Source organism: Anabrus simplex, chromosome 6 (assembly GCF_040414725.1).
Source record: "Anabrus simplex isolate iqAnaSimp1 chromosome 6, ASM4041472v1, whole genome shotgun sequence".
Classification (NCBI taxonomy): Eukaryota; Metazoa; Arthropoda; class Insecta; order Orthoptera; family Tettigoniidae; genus Anabrus; species Anabrus simplex.
In genome coordinates, this window is record NC_090270.1 from 79,144,159 (window position 1) to 79,160,237 (window position 16,079).

The 16,079-nt window shown below is 41.6% G+C and overlaps 1 protein-coding gene across 1 annotated transcript in view; it reads left to right on the forward strand.

Moving 5' to 3' along the window:
- Positions 1-9,832, forward strand: part of LOC136875497 (uncharacterized) — a 130,703-nt gene extending 120,871 nt beyond the window's left edge. The window contains exons 8-12 of the mRNA XM_067149045.2: positions 270-545; positions 3,666-3,839; positions 3,922-4,117; positions 5,156-5,393; positions 8,437-9,832. Coding sequence (XP_067005146.2) covers positions 270-545; positions 3,666-3,839; positions 3,922-4,117; positions 5,156-5,393; positions 8,437-8,648 — 1,096 coding nt within the window. The 3' untranslated portion in view covers positions 8,649-9,832. The remainder of the gene's footprint in view (positions 1-269; positions 546-3,665; positions 3,840-3,921; positions 4,118-5,155; positions 5,394-8,436) is intronic.
- The last annotated feature ends 6,247 nt before the right edge of the window (positions 9,833-16,079 follow it).

Consider the following 16,079-nt stretch of genomic DNA (forward strand, 5'->3'; position numbering starts at 1 on the left):
GCAGTACGCAAGTGAGCCTGCCGTTATATCATAAATCCGTAACAAACACTTTACATTGGAAACAACGTACGGGGACCTCCCTATGCTCTTTCTCGGATAACGCTAAGAGAAATGCAATTTTAAAACAATCTTATTTACTGCATGTACACTATTTACTTGGTTATTCGAATACAATGTAGAATACCGTAGCGAAGCACGGGTACATTCGCTAGTTAGTTAATACAGTGTTTCTGTCTGTACTTCATTTGTACTTCATTTTGTTTTTCTAGGAGCGGTGGATCTGGAGGTGGTACCTACGGTACACGCCGAACTGGTCACAAGAAGGCGACAAGTCAAGATGATAGCAGCGCTGAGAAGGAGACAGTGAAGGAAGAAGTGAAGGAAGTGTCAGCACCCAAGTCCAATGGTTTCTCACGCAACAGGTTTGGTGGCACTCGTGGTAACCGCGTCTCGACCACCACCGCAGCACCGGAAGATGCAGCATCTGGAGCCACTTCGGGAACAGCATCTACCGCCGCTAGGCCGTCCCTCCCATCCGCTGACAGGTAAGACTTCATGAATAATAAGCCTTACTTTATAGTTAGTTATTAAATCTGGCATTTATAGATCAAGAAAAGACATTTGAAAACATTGATTAGACCGAGTTATTTGAGATTCTGAAGGTATTCGGGATCAAACACCAAGAAAGACGGGTTATCTACAAACTGCAAACAATTTAGTCTACAGTAACAAGAATTGAGGGAAATGAAAAAGAATCAGCTGCCCATAAAGGAGTGAGGCAGGGGTACACGTTTTTCACGTTCCTTCCCAGTGATTTCCAGTATAAATGTTTGATTAGTAGAAAGTTCTGATATTAGCAATATTCTTAAGTAATCTCGCGTTCTACTATTGATCGAGCTCGATAGCTGCAGTCGCTTAAGTTCGGCCAGTATCCAGTATTCGGGAGATAGTGGGTTCGAGCCCCACTGTCGGCAGCCCTGAAGATGGTTTTCCATGGCTTCCCATTTTCACACCAGGCAAATGCTGGGGTTGTACCTTAACTAAGGCCACGGCCGCTTCCTTCTCACTCCTATTCCTTCCCTGTCCCATCGTCGCCATAAGACCTATCTGTGTCGGTGCGACGTAAAGCAATTTTTTTTCTTTTTTTTTTTTTTAGTCTTCAAGGCATTGGAGAATGTATCAGAAATAATATACCTCGGTTCAGTCATTTCTACTTCAGGTAGCTGTACTCCTAAGATTAAGAGAAGAAGAGCTATGGCCAAAAATTTGGTGATTAATTCGAACCATTTTTGGAAGGATCGCTCTGTCTTGTTACCGCTGGAAACGAGAGTCTGGTATTTTCAGCTTTCCTCTATGGAGCGAAAACGTGAACTATTCGTCTGAATAAAAAATCGATTCTATTGAAATGTGGGGCTGGCTAAAAATGAAACCTTGGACAGCACTTTTTTTGCTAATGGCTTTACGTCGCACCGACACAGATAGGTCATATGGCGACGATGGGGTAGGAATTGGCCTTAATTAAGGTACAGCCCCAGTATTTGCCTTGTGTGAAAATGGGGAAACCACGGAAAACCATCTTCAGGGCTGCCGACAGTAGGATTCGAACCCACTATCTCTCAGATGCAAGCTCACAGCCGCGCGCTTCTGACCGCACGACTTACACGCTCGGTGGGACAGAATTTAAAACCAATGATTCCATTATAAACCAGGTCAGCCCCAGAATCAGATTAACATAAATACGTAAGCAAAGAGCTTCACAATTCTTTGGACACACTATGCCACGTGGGAATGACAGCAAAGGAAAAACTGATCGTTCTTGTAAATGGTTCCTGGCATGAGAGATCGTGAACGAGTACTCACTCGATGGTTGAACATTATCAAGAATATAACTGTGTTGAACCTCTTTGGTGCAGCATGTCTCGCCAAGGAACGCAAGAGATGAAGACAACAGAACAATAGCCACCTCGGAGATCACGATGCTCAAAATTGTGGGAACAAGAAGAGAGAAAGAGAGATTTTATATTCTAAGTGTTATGTTATATAGACATATTGGGGGAAAAGTTATAACTGAAATGACACTGAAAAAAGAATGACTTTCGCCATAAAAAACTGTTGTAAAATACAACGTTTTGAGTAAGAAAATACTATTTTTCTTTCAGGACACTTATGGTCAATCATTTTGATTGCCATTTCTGTGGATAAATAAAAATAATGTCCGCCTCTGTGGTGTAGTGGTTAGTGTGATTAGTTAACACCGCGGAGGCCTGGGTTCGATTCCCGGCTCGGTCATGAAATTTGAAAAGTGGTACGAGGGCTGGAAAGGGGTTCACTCAGCCTCGGGAGGTCAAATGAGTAGAGGTGGGTTCTATTCCCACCTCAGCCATCCTGGAAGTGGTTTTCCGTGGTTTCCCACTTCCCCTCCAGGTAAATGCCAGGATGGTACCTGACTTAAGGCCACGGCCACTTCGTTCCCTCTTCATTGTCTATTCCATCCAATGTTCCCATCCCCCCACAAGTCCCCTGTTCAGTATAGCAGGTGAGGCCGCCTGGGCGAGGTAATGATCCTCCTCCTGAGTTGTACCCCCAACCCAAAGTCTCACGCTCCAGGACACTGAGCTTGAGGCGGTAGAGGTGAGATTCCTCCCTGAGTCCGAGGGAAAAACCAGCCCTGGAGGATAAACGTATTAAGAAAGAAAGAAAAAACCTGGCGAGTTGGCTGTGCGGTTAAGGTCGCGTAGCTTTGAGCTTGCATCTGGGAGATAGTGGGTTCGAACCCCACTGTCGGCAGCCCTGAAGATGCTTTCCTTGGTCTCCCATTTTCACACAAGGCAAATACTGCGGCTGTACCTTAACTAAGGCCACGACCGCTTCCTTCCCATTCCTAGACCTTTCCTATTCCATCGTTGCCATAAGACCTATCTGTGGCGGTGCGACGTAAAGCAAATAGTTAAAAAAATAGTCATCAATGCTCACGTAGCTTTGAGCTGGTGGGTTTGAACCAGATGGTTTTCCATGGTTTCCCATTTTAAACCTTGAAAATGCTGGGGCTGTACCTTAATTAGGGCCACGGCTGCTTCCTTCCCAGTCCTAGCCCTTTCCTCTCCTTGGGTCACCGATAACCTTCGATATGTTAAAGCGACGTGAAACCGCTAGCAAAGAAAGATCATCAGTACCAAACATAAACATCCTCCACCTCTGAAACTGTGTTAGAATATAGCAGAATAATCAATATAGAAAATGCGAATGATTTGCTAATGAGGACGTAGATTATTATTGTTGTTGGTGTTGTTGTTTACGTTTGTAACAAGTAAAGTTGGTGTAAAAATATAGTTTCTGGATTATGTTTTAAAAATGTGTAACACATTGTTCTTCCTCTAATTGGACGTGCATTTAGGGTCGCGCAGCTTGCATTCGGGAGATAGTGGGTTCGAACTCCACTGTCAGCAACCCTGGTTTCCCATTTTCACATCAGGCAAATGCTGGGGCTGTATCTTAATTAAGGCCACGGCCGCTTCCTTCCCCGTCCTAGCCCTTTCCTATCCCATCGTCGCCATAAAACCTATCTGTGTCGGTGTGACGTAAAACAACTTAAATATAACAATGTCCTTCCTCTTTAACACATGGCTTCTTCTACTCTAATGTTAACATTATTCTCTGTCGGTCAGGTTTGCCTTGCGTCGTCGAGGAGGTGCAAACCGTCCAGGTGCTGCAACCACTGCCGCAGCTACCTCGACAGCAGCTCCACCAAGCGAAGAAACCAAGCCCAGTGGTGGGTCTGAAGAGAGCGGAGATTCGTCCTCTGAAACAACATCTGCACCAGCTACCACTCGCCCATTGAGGTTAGAACATGGTCCATAGGTTGAGTATTTACTCAAAAGGCCACAGTTTTCCTCTTTTCATCTTAAATCTGTGTGTTTCCAGAGGAGGACGTCCAGCTATCGGAGGCGGTCCTCGCCCACTTCGCCCTGGTCCGAAGATCAATATTGCAAGCAGAGGACGTCTGGGCCCTACCACTACCACGACAGCCGCTCCTGCCGCTGAGGAAGAAGCCGACAGCAAAGAGGAGCCATCTGTCCCTGCGGTCAGCAGTGCTGAAGTCACACAGCCCGACCAAGAGGTACACATTCATTGTCATTAATACCGTTCTCTCTAACCGGGCGAGTTGGCCGTGCGGTTAGGGGCGCGCAACTGTGAGCTTGCATCCGGGAGATAGTTGGTCCGAACCCCACTGTCGGCAGCCCTGAAGATAGCTTTCCGTGGTTTCTCATTTTCACACCAGGCAAATGCTGGGGCTGTACCTTAATTAAGGCCACGGCCACTTCCTTCCAATTCCTAGGTCTTTCCTATCCCATCGCCGCCATAAGACCTATCTGTGTCGGTGCGACGTAAAACAAATAGCAAATAATAATAATAATAATAATAATAATAATAATAATAATAATAATAATAATAATAATAATAATAATAATAATAATAATAATAAGACGGCTTCAAGTTATCAAATACATGGAGACCTGTACTCCATAAATACATGCACAACACCACCGTGGCACAGCGCGACGTACTCCAGGGACTGTCGACAGAGGGTGGTGAATCAGTAACTTCTCTCCCAACCACCACAGCCCAGCGCAATGATAACTGAGTTCATTTAGCGGGGAGGCGGTGGATAGTATGGTCGTGACTTCCACGTTCCTTAAACAATTTCTATGATCCCTGTCAGAAGCAGATCTTCATATGCCCTGATGATGGCCAAAGTAAATTGGAAAGCTCGGCTTTGTTTTAATAATAATGCTATTTTCTTTACGTCCCACTAACTACTTTTACGGTCTTCGGAGACGCCGAGGTGCCGGAATTTAGTCCCGCAGGAGTTCTTTTACGTGCCAGTAAATCTACCGACACGGGGCTGTCGTATTTGAGGACCTTCAAATACCACCGGACTGAGCCAGGATCGAACCTGCCGAGTTGGGGTTAGAAGGCCAGCGCCTTAACCGTCTGAGCCACTCAGCCCGGCGGCTTTGTTTTAGTAATATACAAGTAGCTTTAATCAAGTTAATCATATTTACTGTATTTATATATTTGAATATGCCCTCTTTGCCTCTGTCCATAAGCATGAGTTGTTTCATGATTTTAATATAACATCGTGTATTAATTACAGGCTCAGGATCCTTCCGTTTCCAGTACTCCAGCCCCAGGTTCTGGATTGAACCGTATTCGTAACCGCCCTCGTCTCCACATCCAGCCCGCCGCCAAACCGACAGCGAACGCCGCTGCTGCAGCAGCCAGTACCAACAGACGACATCTAGTATCGCCACTCATATCCAGGCGGCGTCCTGGTGCGCCAGCCCCCGCAGAACCCAAGGAAGCCGAAGCGCCAGAGCACGCTGAAGCTGAAGGTAACTCCTTGTCAAGAAATAACTTACTCCAAACACGTTTTCCGCTGCTAAATGGTATTTCAAATATATCAGCATTTCTTTAGTAAGAGAACTTACTTCGAATCAACGTGCTGGTCTCCTTCTCTCCCATTCAATGTTTAATCGTTGCCTACGAGATACTAATCACGTAGGCAACGGCACGGCCGACTGGATCCCTTGCTGCGCTCCGCTAGCTAGAGCGACGCATCAAGTCGCCCGTGGCAACGGTTTAATACATTATTTTCTTCTTTCTTAGCTGGTCGCTAGATGTCATTGTAAGCTCAACTTACTGTGAAACAAAATAAAAAATTCTGAATGAACTCTGATTTATCCAAATATACAATATTCAAATATTTGTCACATTAGAATGTGTTTCATCTGACTTCTTCAGATTTCAAAATTAAGCTGAACCTTCTAAACAATTTTTAAAAAAGAAAATTCAGGAATTCCGAGCATTATACTGAACAGGAAACAAAGTGAAGCGATTTATTTTGTAAGGCTTGAGAGCTTCATCTTCTACCAAGAGCACATAATATCTTCTTATTCTTATTCTTATTCTTATTCTTATTCTTATTCTTATTCTTATTCTTATTCCCTAGCGGTTAGTGCCGCATTGGTGCAGGGTCCACTTGGCACACACTATCCAATCTATGAACGAAGTCTTTCACACTCTACTCATTGTAACATCTAGTGTTAATCTACGAGCTAAGTCTAGAAAATATGAGAAAAATAGATACAACACAATCTCAGTCACGTCATACTTCAACAAGGGCATTGAGATTCTGCAGCTTTTCAGGATCAAATGCCAAGGAAGATGTATTATCTACAAACTGCAAAAATTAGTCTACAATAATAAGAATCGAAGAAAATGCAAAGGAAGCAGCTGTCCAACAGTCAATGATAACTGGTAGATAACTGGAATCCTAAAATGGTTGAATCTAATAGAGGATTTAAAGATTAGTAGTTCTAATAATAAGCTAAGCCTATTCACGAATAGATACAAAACATCATATTACAGCTCAAAAGCAACATAGCACCAGAAGAAGATGGAGTAATCGCCGAAATGATCAAGATTGGACGGGAACTCATGGTTGATAAACTAAAAACCATCATTTCAAATATACTGGAAACCGGCATCATACCATCAGATTGGAAAATCGCTTTGATTCACCCACTACACACAAAGGGTGACAAGAGTGATCCAAAAAATTATCGAGGTATTTCACTTCTGTCAATCGCCTACAAAGTGCTCTCTTCATCAGGTTGGAGCAACAGACAGAACATTTAATCAGGCAATACCAGGGCAGGCTTCCGACCACACCGATCATGCGCAGAACAGATCTGGAATCTCAAGATGATTTTGCAACACCGCCAGTCGAACCGCACAGTCGTCACTTTGGAAGACTTTAAAAAAGCATACGACTCTATTGACCTCATCACCCTGATCAATATACTGCATGAACGCGGTGTGGATAACAAAACAACTGCGTTAATTGAACAGACTTTGACAGACACAACCTCTAAAGTAAAATTAATGGGTGAACTTCCCGAACCTTTTCAAATCAGAACAGCAGTAAGACAGGGTGATGGGTTGTCCCCACTCTTGTTTAATCTGGTACTTGAACGGCAGATACTCTGGAAGATATTTGGACCCAAGATTCAAAACGGTATCAGAATGCGTAAAAGCTCAGAAGAACTGTATTCTATGACTGAGTGATTCTCCTCCGTTGCACAGAAGAGGCGCATGAAATTTTTTCGGATACGTAGCACGAATGGACGACTCTCGACTGACCAAAAAAATCTTTTTCATCATTAACGGAAGCCGACAAACCAAATTATGCTGGTTGGTAGACACTCAAAGTGACCATGCAGAAATTAACATTGACCCACTGGCAACTACACGGACCACATTCAGACAGACAGAAAATCAATTCACATAAGTTCATCAAAACCTGGGAGAGTAAAGTACCTGGAATAAGTATGGAGAGAAGATAATCAACATAAAGTGCCTTGCCTTTGCTGACTACCTAGACATAATTACCCGGACTCCTGAGGAAGCCAGAAATGCCATCGATAAACTTCATGAAATCGCCATCAAAACCGGCCACCAAATATCTTAGGAGAAAACACAGTACATGGACTCCAAAACACAAAGCCTGACATGAATTGCAACCAAATACGGCAACATCACACGAGTTAAGCACTTCATGTACTTAGGTGAAATTATCGGGAACACTGGAAGTGAAAAGATAGCTAATATAACACATGCAGAAAAAGTACGCAAAGCCTACACAATCACTTGGAATATCTACAATAAGAAATCGTTTTCCACTAAAGCCAAACTCCGACACTACCACACAGTGGTTCTCCCTGAAGCACTCTACGCAACTGAGACATCATCCTTAACCATCAACATCAAGGACGTAGAGAAAATAGAACGGCAGATACTCAGGAAGATATTTGGACCCAAGATTCAAGGTGGTATCTGGATGCGTAAAAGTTCAGAAGAACTATATTTTATGAACGAGCGATTCTCCTCATTTGCACGGAAGAGGAGCATGAAATGTTACGGACACGTAGCACGAATAGCGTGTTCCTTAGACGGAAAAACGCATTATATAATAAGCTAAAACTCGTATAAAGCAGAAATGTGTCACGGGAATTTGGTACCGGTAATTATGTAAAGTATGAACATTTATTTAAAGGATAAAGTATCTATTGTGTCCATTTTAATTAAATTAACACCATAAATATACATGTCCGACCATTGTTTCCCTATCTCAATATAATCGGTTGTGGACTCACTATCACCTGTTTCAGTTTGACCCAAAAGGTTTGAGACAGCTTGCATGTTTTTTATAATCCAAACATTTCAAAATCCTAACAGAACACAACCGAAATTAGTTTGGATTTTCGAATTCTACTGTACAAGCAAATACTGTAGTAAAATAAATGAATATTAATACTGTATGATTGATTACTTGTCTTTTAAAAATGTAAAAAATGGCATATTGTACATTTTCAGAAGAATCTGGTGATTCATCTGAGAAGCAGCACAGCGAAGAAGTAAAGGAGCCTTCTACAGAAGTGACTCCTGGCCCTACAACCACTGCGGCCCACGAGCAACCTCATGAATCCAAAGGCTTATCGTCACTTTTGACCAGAAGGAGACCTGGTGTCCGAAGACCTGGAACTCTTCTGCCCGGCAAATCAGCAGCTAAAGAAGAGGGAGCGTAATGAATCCAAGGACTGAACTTGAACACAGGATTTCACATAGGATGTGTTGAAATCAAACTAAATTAACGCAATTTTAATTTCGAAGAATGTTGGTGGAATCCCAATACTAGTGCACTGCTGGCACAATTCCGCATGCTCAGAATTATTCCCTTGTGTTCTGAGTATGGAAGCATGAATAGCATTTCCGTTGTTTCAGCCTGTGTTCCTCCCGTTTAAAAGACTTTCAATGAGTGAGTGAAGAACAGTTAGAGAGGTGTTATTTTGTTTCAAAATGTGATAAATAATGAAAGGAGGAGATAGAAGAAGAAATAGCCCTTTCCAGATAACATAGTGTTGTCTGGAATATCAATATGAAGGATGTTTTCCTGTTTCCTTAAAAGTAATAAGTATCTTGTTTGGTATATGAAAAAAAAGGCTATAATACATTCATAGACATTGTTCCAGTTGTTTAAAATTGTATATCTCATTCTCGAGGTTTCACTACAGATATGATATTTTATTTAAATAACACTGATGCAAAATATCCCACCATAGAAATTTTGGTACCTAAAGGTGAAGACCTCAGTACCAGAACAGAAAATTACGTGGGAAAATATTGAAAAGGTTCAATGTATATGCTTCTGTGGCATACTCATTGGAAATGTGTTTCTATAAAAGGACATATTTTGAACAGTAGACCATGTTTTCAATATTGGTAAAGAAATGTAAAAAGGTTGTTGTTTATACATGATGTTGCTACAACAGGCTCTAAGATGTAAATAAAAGACTATGGTAATACAAAAGGATATATAAGTACTATACATCAAAGATATGCTTTTCAAAAATATGTGGAAAACTTTTTAAATTCTTTAGTTCAGTTTTCATGCTGAATGATATTTAAGAATAGACTTTCACTAGGCAAAGTACTATCTAAGAAAATTGCAGTTTGTTTCGAACAACAAAATTATATTTTCCTCCATTGCTAGGTCTACTTGTTTAACATGGAAACATCCCAATAAAGTTAGCAATGTACAATGTACCTACATAAATCAGACATATTTTAAAACTCTGCATTCTGAATGTTACTTTATACTTTATAAAATGATGAATGTATGCAAGTGCCAATACAAACTATATTTTGTAAATAGACTCTGTATTTTTCTTGATGAAAAGAAAGTTAAAAAATAAAATATTATTATATATATTATGAAATCTTGTGAATTTGAATAAAACTGAGTCAGAATTCCCTAAAACTACCTGAAAATATATCATACAGAACGAAACATTTCTTCTTTCTTTCTTTCTTTCTTTCTTTCTTTCTTTCTTTCTTTTTTAAAAATCTGTTTACACTGCAGGGTTGTTTTTTCCCTCGGACTCAGCGAGCGATCCCACCTCTACCACCTCAAGAGCAGTGCCCTGGAGCGTGAGACATTGGGTCGGGGTATACAACTGGGGAGGATGACCAGTACCTCGCCCCGGGCGACCTCGCCTCCTATGCTGAACAGGTGCCTTGTGCGGGGTGGGAAGATTGGAAGGGATAGACAAGGAGGAGGGAAGGAAGCGGCCGTGGCCTTAGTTTGGTACCATCCGGCATTTGTCTGGAGGAGAAGTGGGAAACCATGGAAAGCCACTTCGAGAATGGCTGAGGTGCAAATCGAACCCCTGCTCTACTCAGTTGTGCTCCCGAGGCTGAGTGGACCCCGTTCTAGACCTCGTACCACTTTTCAAATTTCGTGGCAGAGCCGGGAATTGAACCCGGCCCTCCGGGGGTGGCAGCTAATCACACCACTACACCACAGAGGCGGACTACGAAACATTTAAACCTGTCCAATTTTCTTTTGTGAGAAACCGCACAATTCTTAACTAATGAAAATACCCCATTTAAATACTAAACTACCATTATCACCTGCACTGAAATGTGTTACACTATTTATTCCTGTCCCGTTTAATACTCACACATTCATTTTTTCCTTGTTCATTAACATCATCTTTATTGCTCAACAGCCGGATTGAGTGGCTCAGACGGTTGAGGCGCTGGCCTTCTGACCCCAACTTGGCAGGTTCGATCCTGGCTCAGTCCCGTGGTATTTGAATGTGCTCAAATACGTCAGCCTCGCGTCGGTAGATTTACTGGCACGTAAAAGAACTCCTGCGGGACTAAATTCCGGCACCTACGCGTCTGTGAAAACCGTAAAGTGTTAGTGGGATGTAAAGCCAATAACATTATTATTATTATTATTATTATTATTATTATTATTATTATTATTATTATTATTATTATTATTATTATTTATTAGTATTTATTATTTCCCAACAAGGTACTCGTACTCCCCCATACATGAAATTGTACAGTACAACTTTAAGTTAAAGCGGCATAATCTATATATATAAAACTATCAAGATACCCGTGCTTCGCTACGGTATTATAATGAAGTTTATAATTGAATGCTTAACGTTTTATATATAATCCGCTGACATTCGCGATCTGACTCGTTTTTTGAGAGAATCCGCTAAAATTCGTGATCTGACCCGATTTCTGAGAGATTACGGCAAAGTTCCTCCCATTCATCAATCTTTCTTTCCAGCAAACGATGTTGTACTTCCCGGGCTAGGTCCAGGTATTCCAGCCGGTCAGTTGTGTCCCTAAATCTCTGCCATCTTTTCCTTTAAGCATTTTTAATATGGATCAAAACCTTGAGGAGATCCGGCGTGGTGTCTTCTTGGGAGCCATGGAGTTACTGAACCCGCGGCCGGACTGCATTCCTAGTCATCACCCGGCCAGGACCCGTTTCCAGCGCGGTCTGCACATTTTGACGACGGTCCAGAACATTATTATTATTATTATTATTATTATTATTATTATTATTATTATTATTATTATTATTATTATTATTATTATTATTATTATTATTATTATCGTTCCGGCCATCTATGGACCACGTTTTACAGTCTTTACGTTATTTTTCACCAGTCCCGACTTCACATTCTGCCAGTACTTCTTCATCCTTGCACTGACTTCTTTCTTCTGTTCTTCTGTGTAGGTTTTCTTCTTCTTCTTCTTCTTCTTCTTCTTCTTCTTCTTCTTCTTCACAAGTTCTTCCCCAGTCTCCTGGAAACCCTTGAACTCCTTCACTTTTTGTCTAAATTTGTTTCGGTCCAGTACGTCCCCTTTTTCTACTCCTATCCTGGCCAGGTCGGTCCTTACTTCCCGAAACCATTTTGGTTCCGTCTTCCTTAGGCTGAAGAAGCTGAAAATCCTTTTTGTGAGTCGGTTGGTGTCCATCCTCTGTAGATGTCCATAAAATTGAAGCCTTCGCTTTTTCATCAATACGACGACTTCCTCTGTCTTCTGGTGTAGTTCTTTGTTGGGTCTAAGTCTCCTCTCCCCACCTTTCATTTTCGGGCCCAAGATCTTCCGGAGCATTTTCCTCTCTTTCTTTCTGATGTTCTCTAGATCTCCCTTTCCAATCATGTCCAATGTTTCTGCTGCGTATAAGCATTCAGGTCTGATGACTGTGTCCAGATGTCTTAATTTGGCTCCATATGACAAAGCTTTCTTGTTGTAGGTGTCTCTAGTGAGCTGATACGCTGTTTCCATTTTTCTATCAGAGCTGGCTTCTCTGATCCATTCTCTTGAACTATTTCTCCAAGATACTTGAAGCTCTTTACTCTTTTGACTTTCCCCTCTTTCAACTTTAACATCTGGGGAGCCTCTTTGATGTTGGTCATAAATTCAGTCTAACTGTATGATATTTGCAGTCCAGTCATTTCTGCTATGCTATGGAGTTGTTCCACTCTTTTCTTTGCTATTTCTATATCACTGGCAAAGACTGCGATATCATCAGCATATGCCAGGCAGTCTATCCGTATAGCACCTGCCCCTCTTCCAATACGGAATGCTTCTTTGTCTGGGATTCCTTCTTTCCACTTCCTTATCGCCTTTTCCAAGACACAGTTAAAGAGAATTGGTGAGAATCCATCCCCTTGTCTCACACCAGTCTTGACTTCAAAGGACTCCGATATTTCACCCATGAACTTGACCTTTGACTTTGTGTTGGTAAGTGTCTGTTTTATGATATTCCTTGTTTTACTGTCCATACCAAATTCTTCCAGTATTCCGAATAACGTCTCTCTATCTACCGAATCGTAGGCCTTCTTAAAATCCACGAAGACTACAACATATTTGCTTCGTCCCAGCATCTTGTACTTTATGATGTTCTTGAGATTAAAAATCTGCTCAGCGCATGATCTGCCTTTCCGGAATCCAGCTTGGTACTCGCCAGTTTTTCATCGAGTCTTTCTTCAACCCTGGTTTGAAGGGCTTTAGACAGCATTATATATGGGACCGAAAGCAGCGAAATTCCTCTGCAATTATTGACATCCTTCTTGTTCCCTTTTTTGTGTATTAAAGCAGTTAGCCATTCTTCTGGAATTCTTTCCGTTTCCCAAATAAATTTAAATAAATGGGTCAATGACGAGATTAATTCTGCATTTCCCATTTTGAGCAGTTCTGCCACAATACCATCTTCACCTGCTGCCTGGTTATTTTTAGCTCCTGGATGATTTTGAATACCTCACGTTCGTCAGGTGGCTTTGAATCTGGCATTGTTACCTGCGGTCGTTTAATTGCCAGTCTTTCTTGTGGACCGTCGCAATTCAGTAATCTTTTGAAATATCTGGCGAGAATTTCACAGTTTTCCTTATTGTTCATTCCTAGTTTACCCTCTTCATCCTCAAAACATAGACCAGGTGATTGATATCCTTTTAACCGTGACTTAAAGGTCTGATAGAAATTTCTGGCGTTATTTTTCTGGAAATCTTCCGAGGTCTTCTTCAGCTGATCTGTTTCATATTGTCTTTTCGCTTGCCTGAAAGTTTGTGCTGTCAATTTTCTTTGATCTCTGAAGGCAATCAAGTCACAGTTCCTTCTGGTGGAACTCCATTTCTTCCATGCCTCCATTCTGCGCAAGAGTGCGTCTTCACATGTTTCATTCCACCATTCACGTTTCTTTCGTTTCGCCAAGAGAATGGTTTTACTTGCAGCATGTTTAATATTGTCTCGAATGTCATCCCAGTTTACTGAATTAATGTTTTCCAGCTCTTTTTGGTATTGATGCTTTATTTCCTCACTAGGTTTTAATCTTCCCACATCGTATCTTGGTACTCTTTTCCCCTTTCGTCTTTTCCTGACTGGGAGAAGTCTCATCTTTATTTTGGTTAAATAATGATCAGAATCAACTTGGGCACCTCGTAATACTTTCACTTCATGATTTCTTTTTGCGCTTGTTTAGAGATCGCCACATGGTCAATTTGGAATTCACCCAGAATCGGATTGGGAGATCTCCACGTTTTTTGTTTTCTTGGCAAGTGTCTGAATTTAGTTGACATGAGTTGTAGATTAAAGGCTCGGCACAACTCAATAAGCCTCTCTCCATTCCTGTTTGTCCGCCTGTGTGCCGGATATTCCCCTACTATTTTTCTGAACTTTTTCTCTCTTCCTATCTGAGCATGAAGTCGCCCATTAATACCTTCACATTTCTTTCGGGAATCCGGGAGATCTGATCTTCCAATTCCTCCCAAAAACTATCAACTTTGTCTGCTTTTTTGCGGTTGTCTTCATTGGTCGGGGCGTGGGCATTGATTAATGTGTACGTTTTGTTTCCACATCCTAAATGCAGAAATGATAGGCGTTGAGAGAAACTCTCGAAACCTACAACGGAGTCTATTAAACACTTGTCTACAATGAATGCTGTGCAGAATATTGGGAAAGATTTAGTGTGGTCCACTATGATGGCTGGTTTTCCTTTAAATATCCTAAACTTTCCAGTATCGAATAAGTCCTCGTCTCTGTATCTTGTTTCTTGAACAGCCAAAACTCTTATTTCCCTTTCTTCCATTGTCTTTGTTAGTTCTTTCAATTTTCCGACCTTAAGTAGTGAGGTTACATTCAGAGTTCCTAGCCAGAACTTGCGTTTCATCTTGAGTCTGTGGTTCCCAGGGGACTCCGACTTCCCCTCGCGTTGTGGTGCAGGCTCTCTAGAACCTTTTGGCCTGCTTGCGCCACTTATCGTGGCGGTGGATTTCCCTTTTGGGCTGCCACCTGGAGTAGTTTCATCAATGCACTGGTAGTCCATAACGCGTTAACTGTCTAATCATTAGACGTGGCGAAGCAAGAATTGCTTCGCAGATATAGAACTGAGATTGTAAGTCCCAGAGCTTCCATTAACAGCCGCCCCTAACATGGGATAACAGACGCTGACCAGCAAGCCGCCGATGCGGGAACAGACACCATAGCTGGATGTGTGGTTCATTGCCCCTTCCGCCTCACTTGCCATACCGAAGAACTTCTTCTCTGTCAAGTCAACCGTTGAGGTCTTCACCATAACCCCGGCAAAGCCTCTCCATACTTATTACCCCTGGAGAGAGGGTGTCCCAGTATTATAAAGCCCCCAGGAACTGGACTGCCTGTTGGTCCGAGGGTTCCTTTCCGTGGTTTTAGAACCAGCCCACATTTTTGTGAGCCCCTTATTCGCCACCTTGTTGATGTTAGCTGGTGGGCGTGAGCCCAGGACGGATGAATCATTCATTTTGATTCACCCTCACCGTAAGGGTTGTAAGTCCAAACGGGTAGCTGATGTTCTGCTATGATGTTTATTATTATATTATCACAGACCACCAAGATGGCTCCCAGCAGTAGGCTAAGATCTGTTGCCTTAGAGACGCCTCAATGGAAGAGTGGAATGATATATCTAGTTGGTAGTATCTATGGAGACCAAGAAAATTTAGCGAGTGGGTGGTTGTTAGGACAAGGTTAGCAGCCAATATACTCTCTTGGTAAGTTATCTATGGAGCAATTGCAGTTAAATTATTATTATTATTATTATTATTATTATTATTATTATTATTATTATTATTATTATTATTATTATTATTATTATTATTATTATTATTATTATTATTATTATTATTGATATTCTGGACCCCACAGCAAGATGCAAGACTGCTACTTGGCGGTAAATTACATCTGCTGCCATTGTCATTAAAGAAAATGTGACCAGCGCCATTGTCGCGCGTAGGCAAGTGCGCGGGATTTCTGGCGATACGAATGATATACATCCGTGCATTATTGACCTTATTATAGAGATGAACAATTGCACGGTCAATATCATTCCTATCGTTTATTTCAAATGTGTTAATTTTTTTATTTATATGACAGGAGAATCTACTGTAATCTAACTTTAAGTTCTCCAAAGTAAAACATGGCTCTTGAAAACGAACCCAGGAAAGATTAAAAATGATCAGTTTATGATCAGAATAAGTACAGTGTGAACAGTAAAATTAATTGGTTTCAACTCCTCTTCACCCCACCACCGTTAAGTTGATTCCCCCCCACCTAAAAAAAACGAAGTCGTGTTTCTTTATGTTTGAAGGATATTCCATATATATACTGTA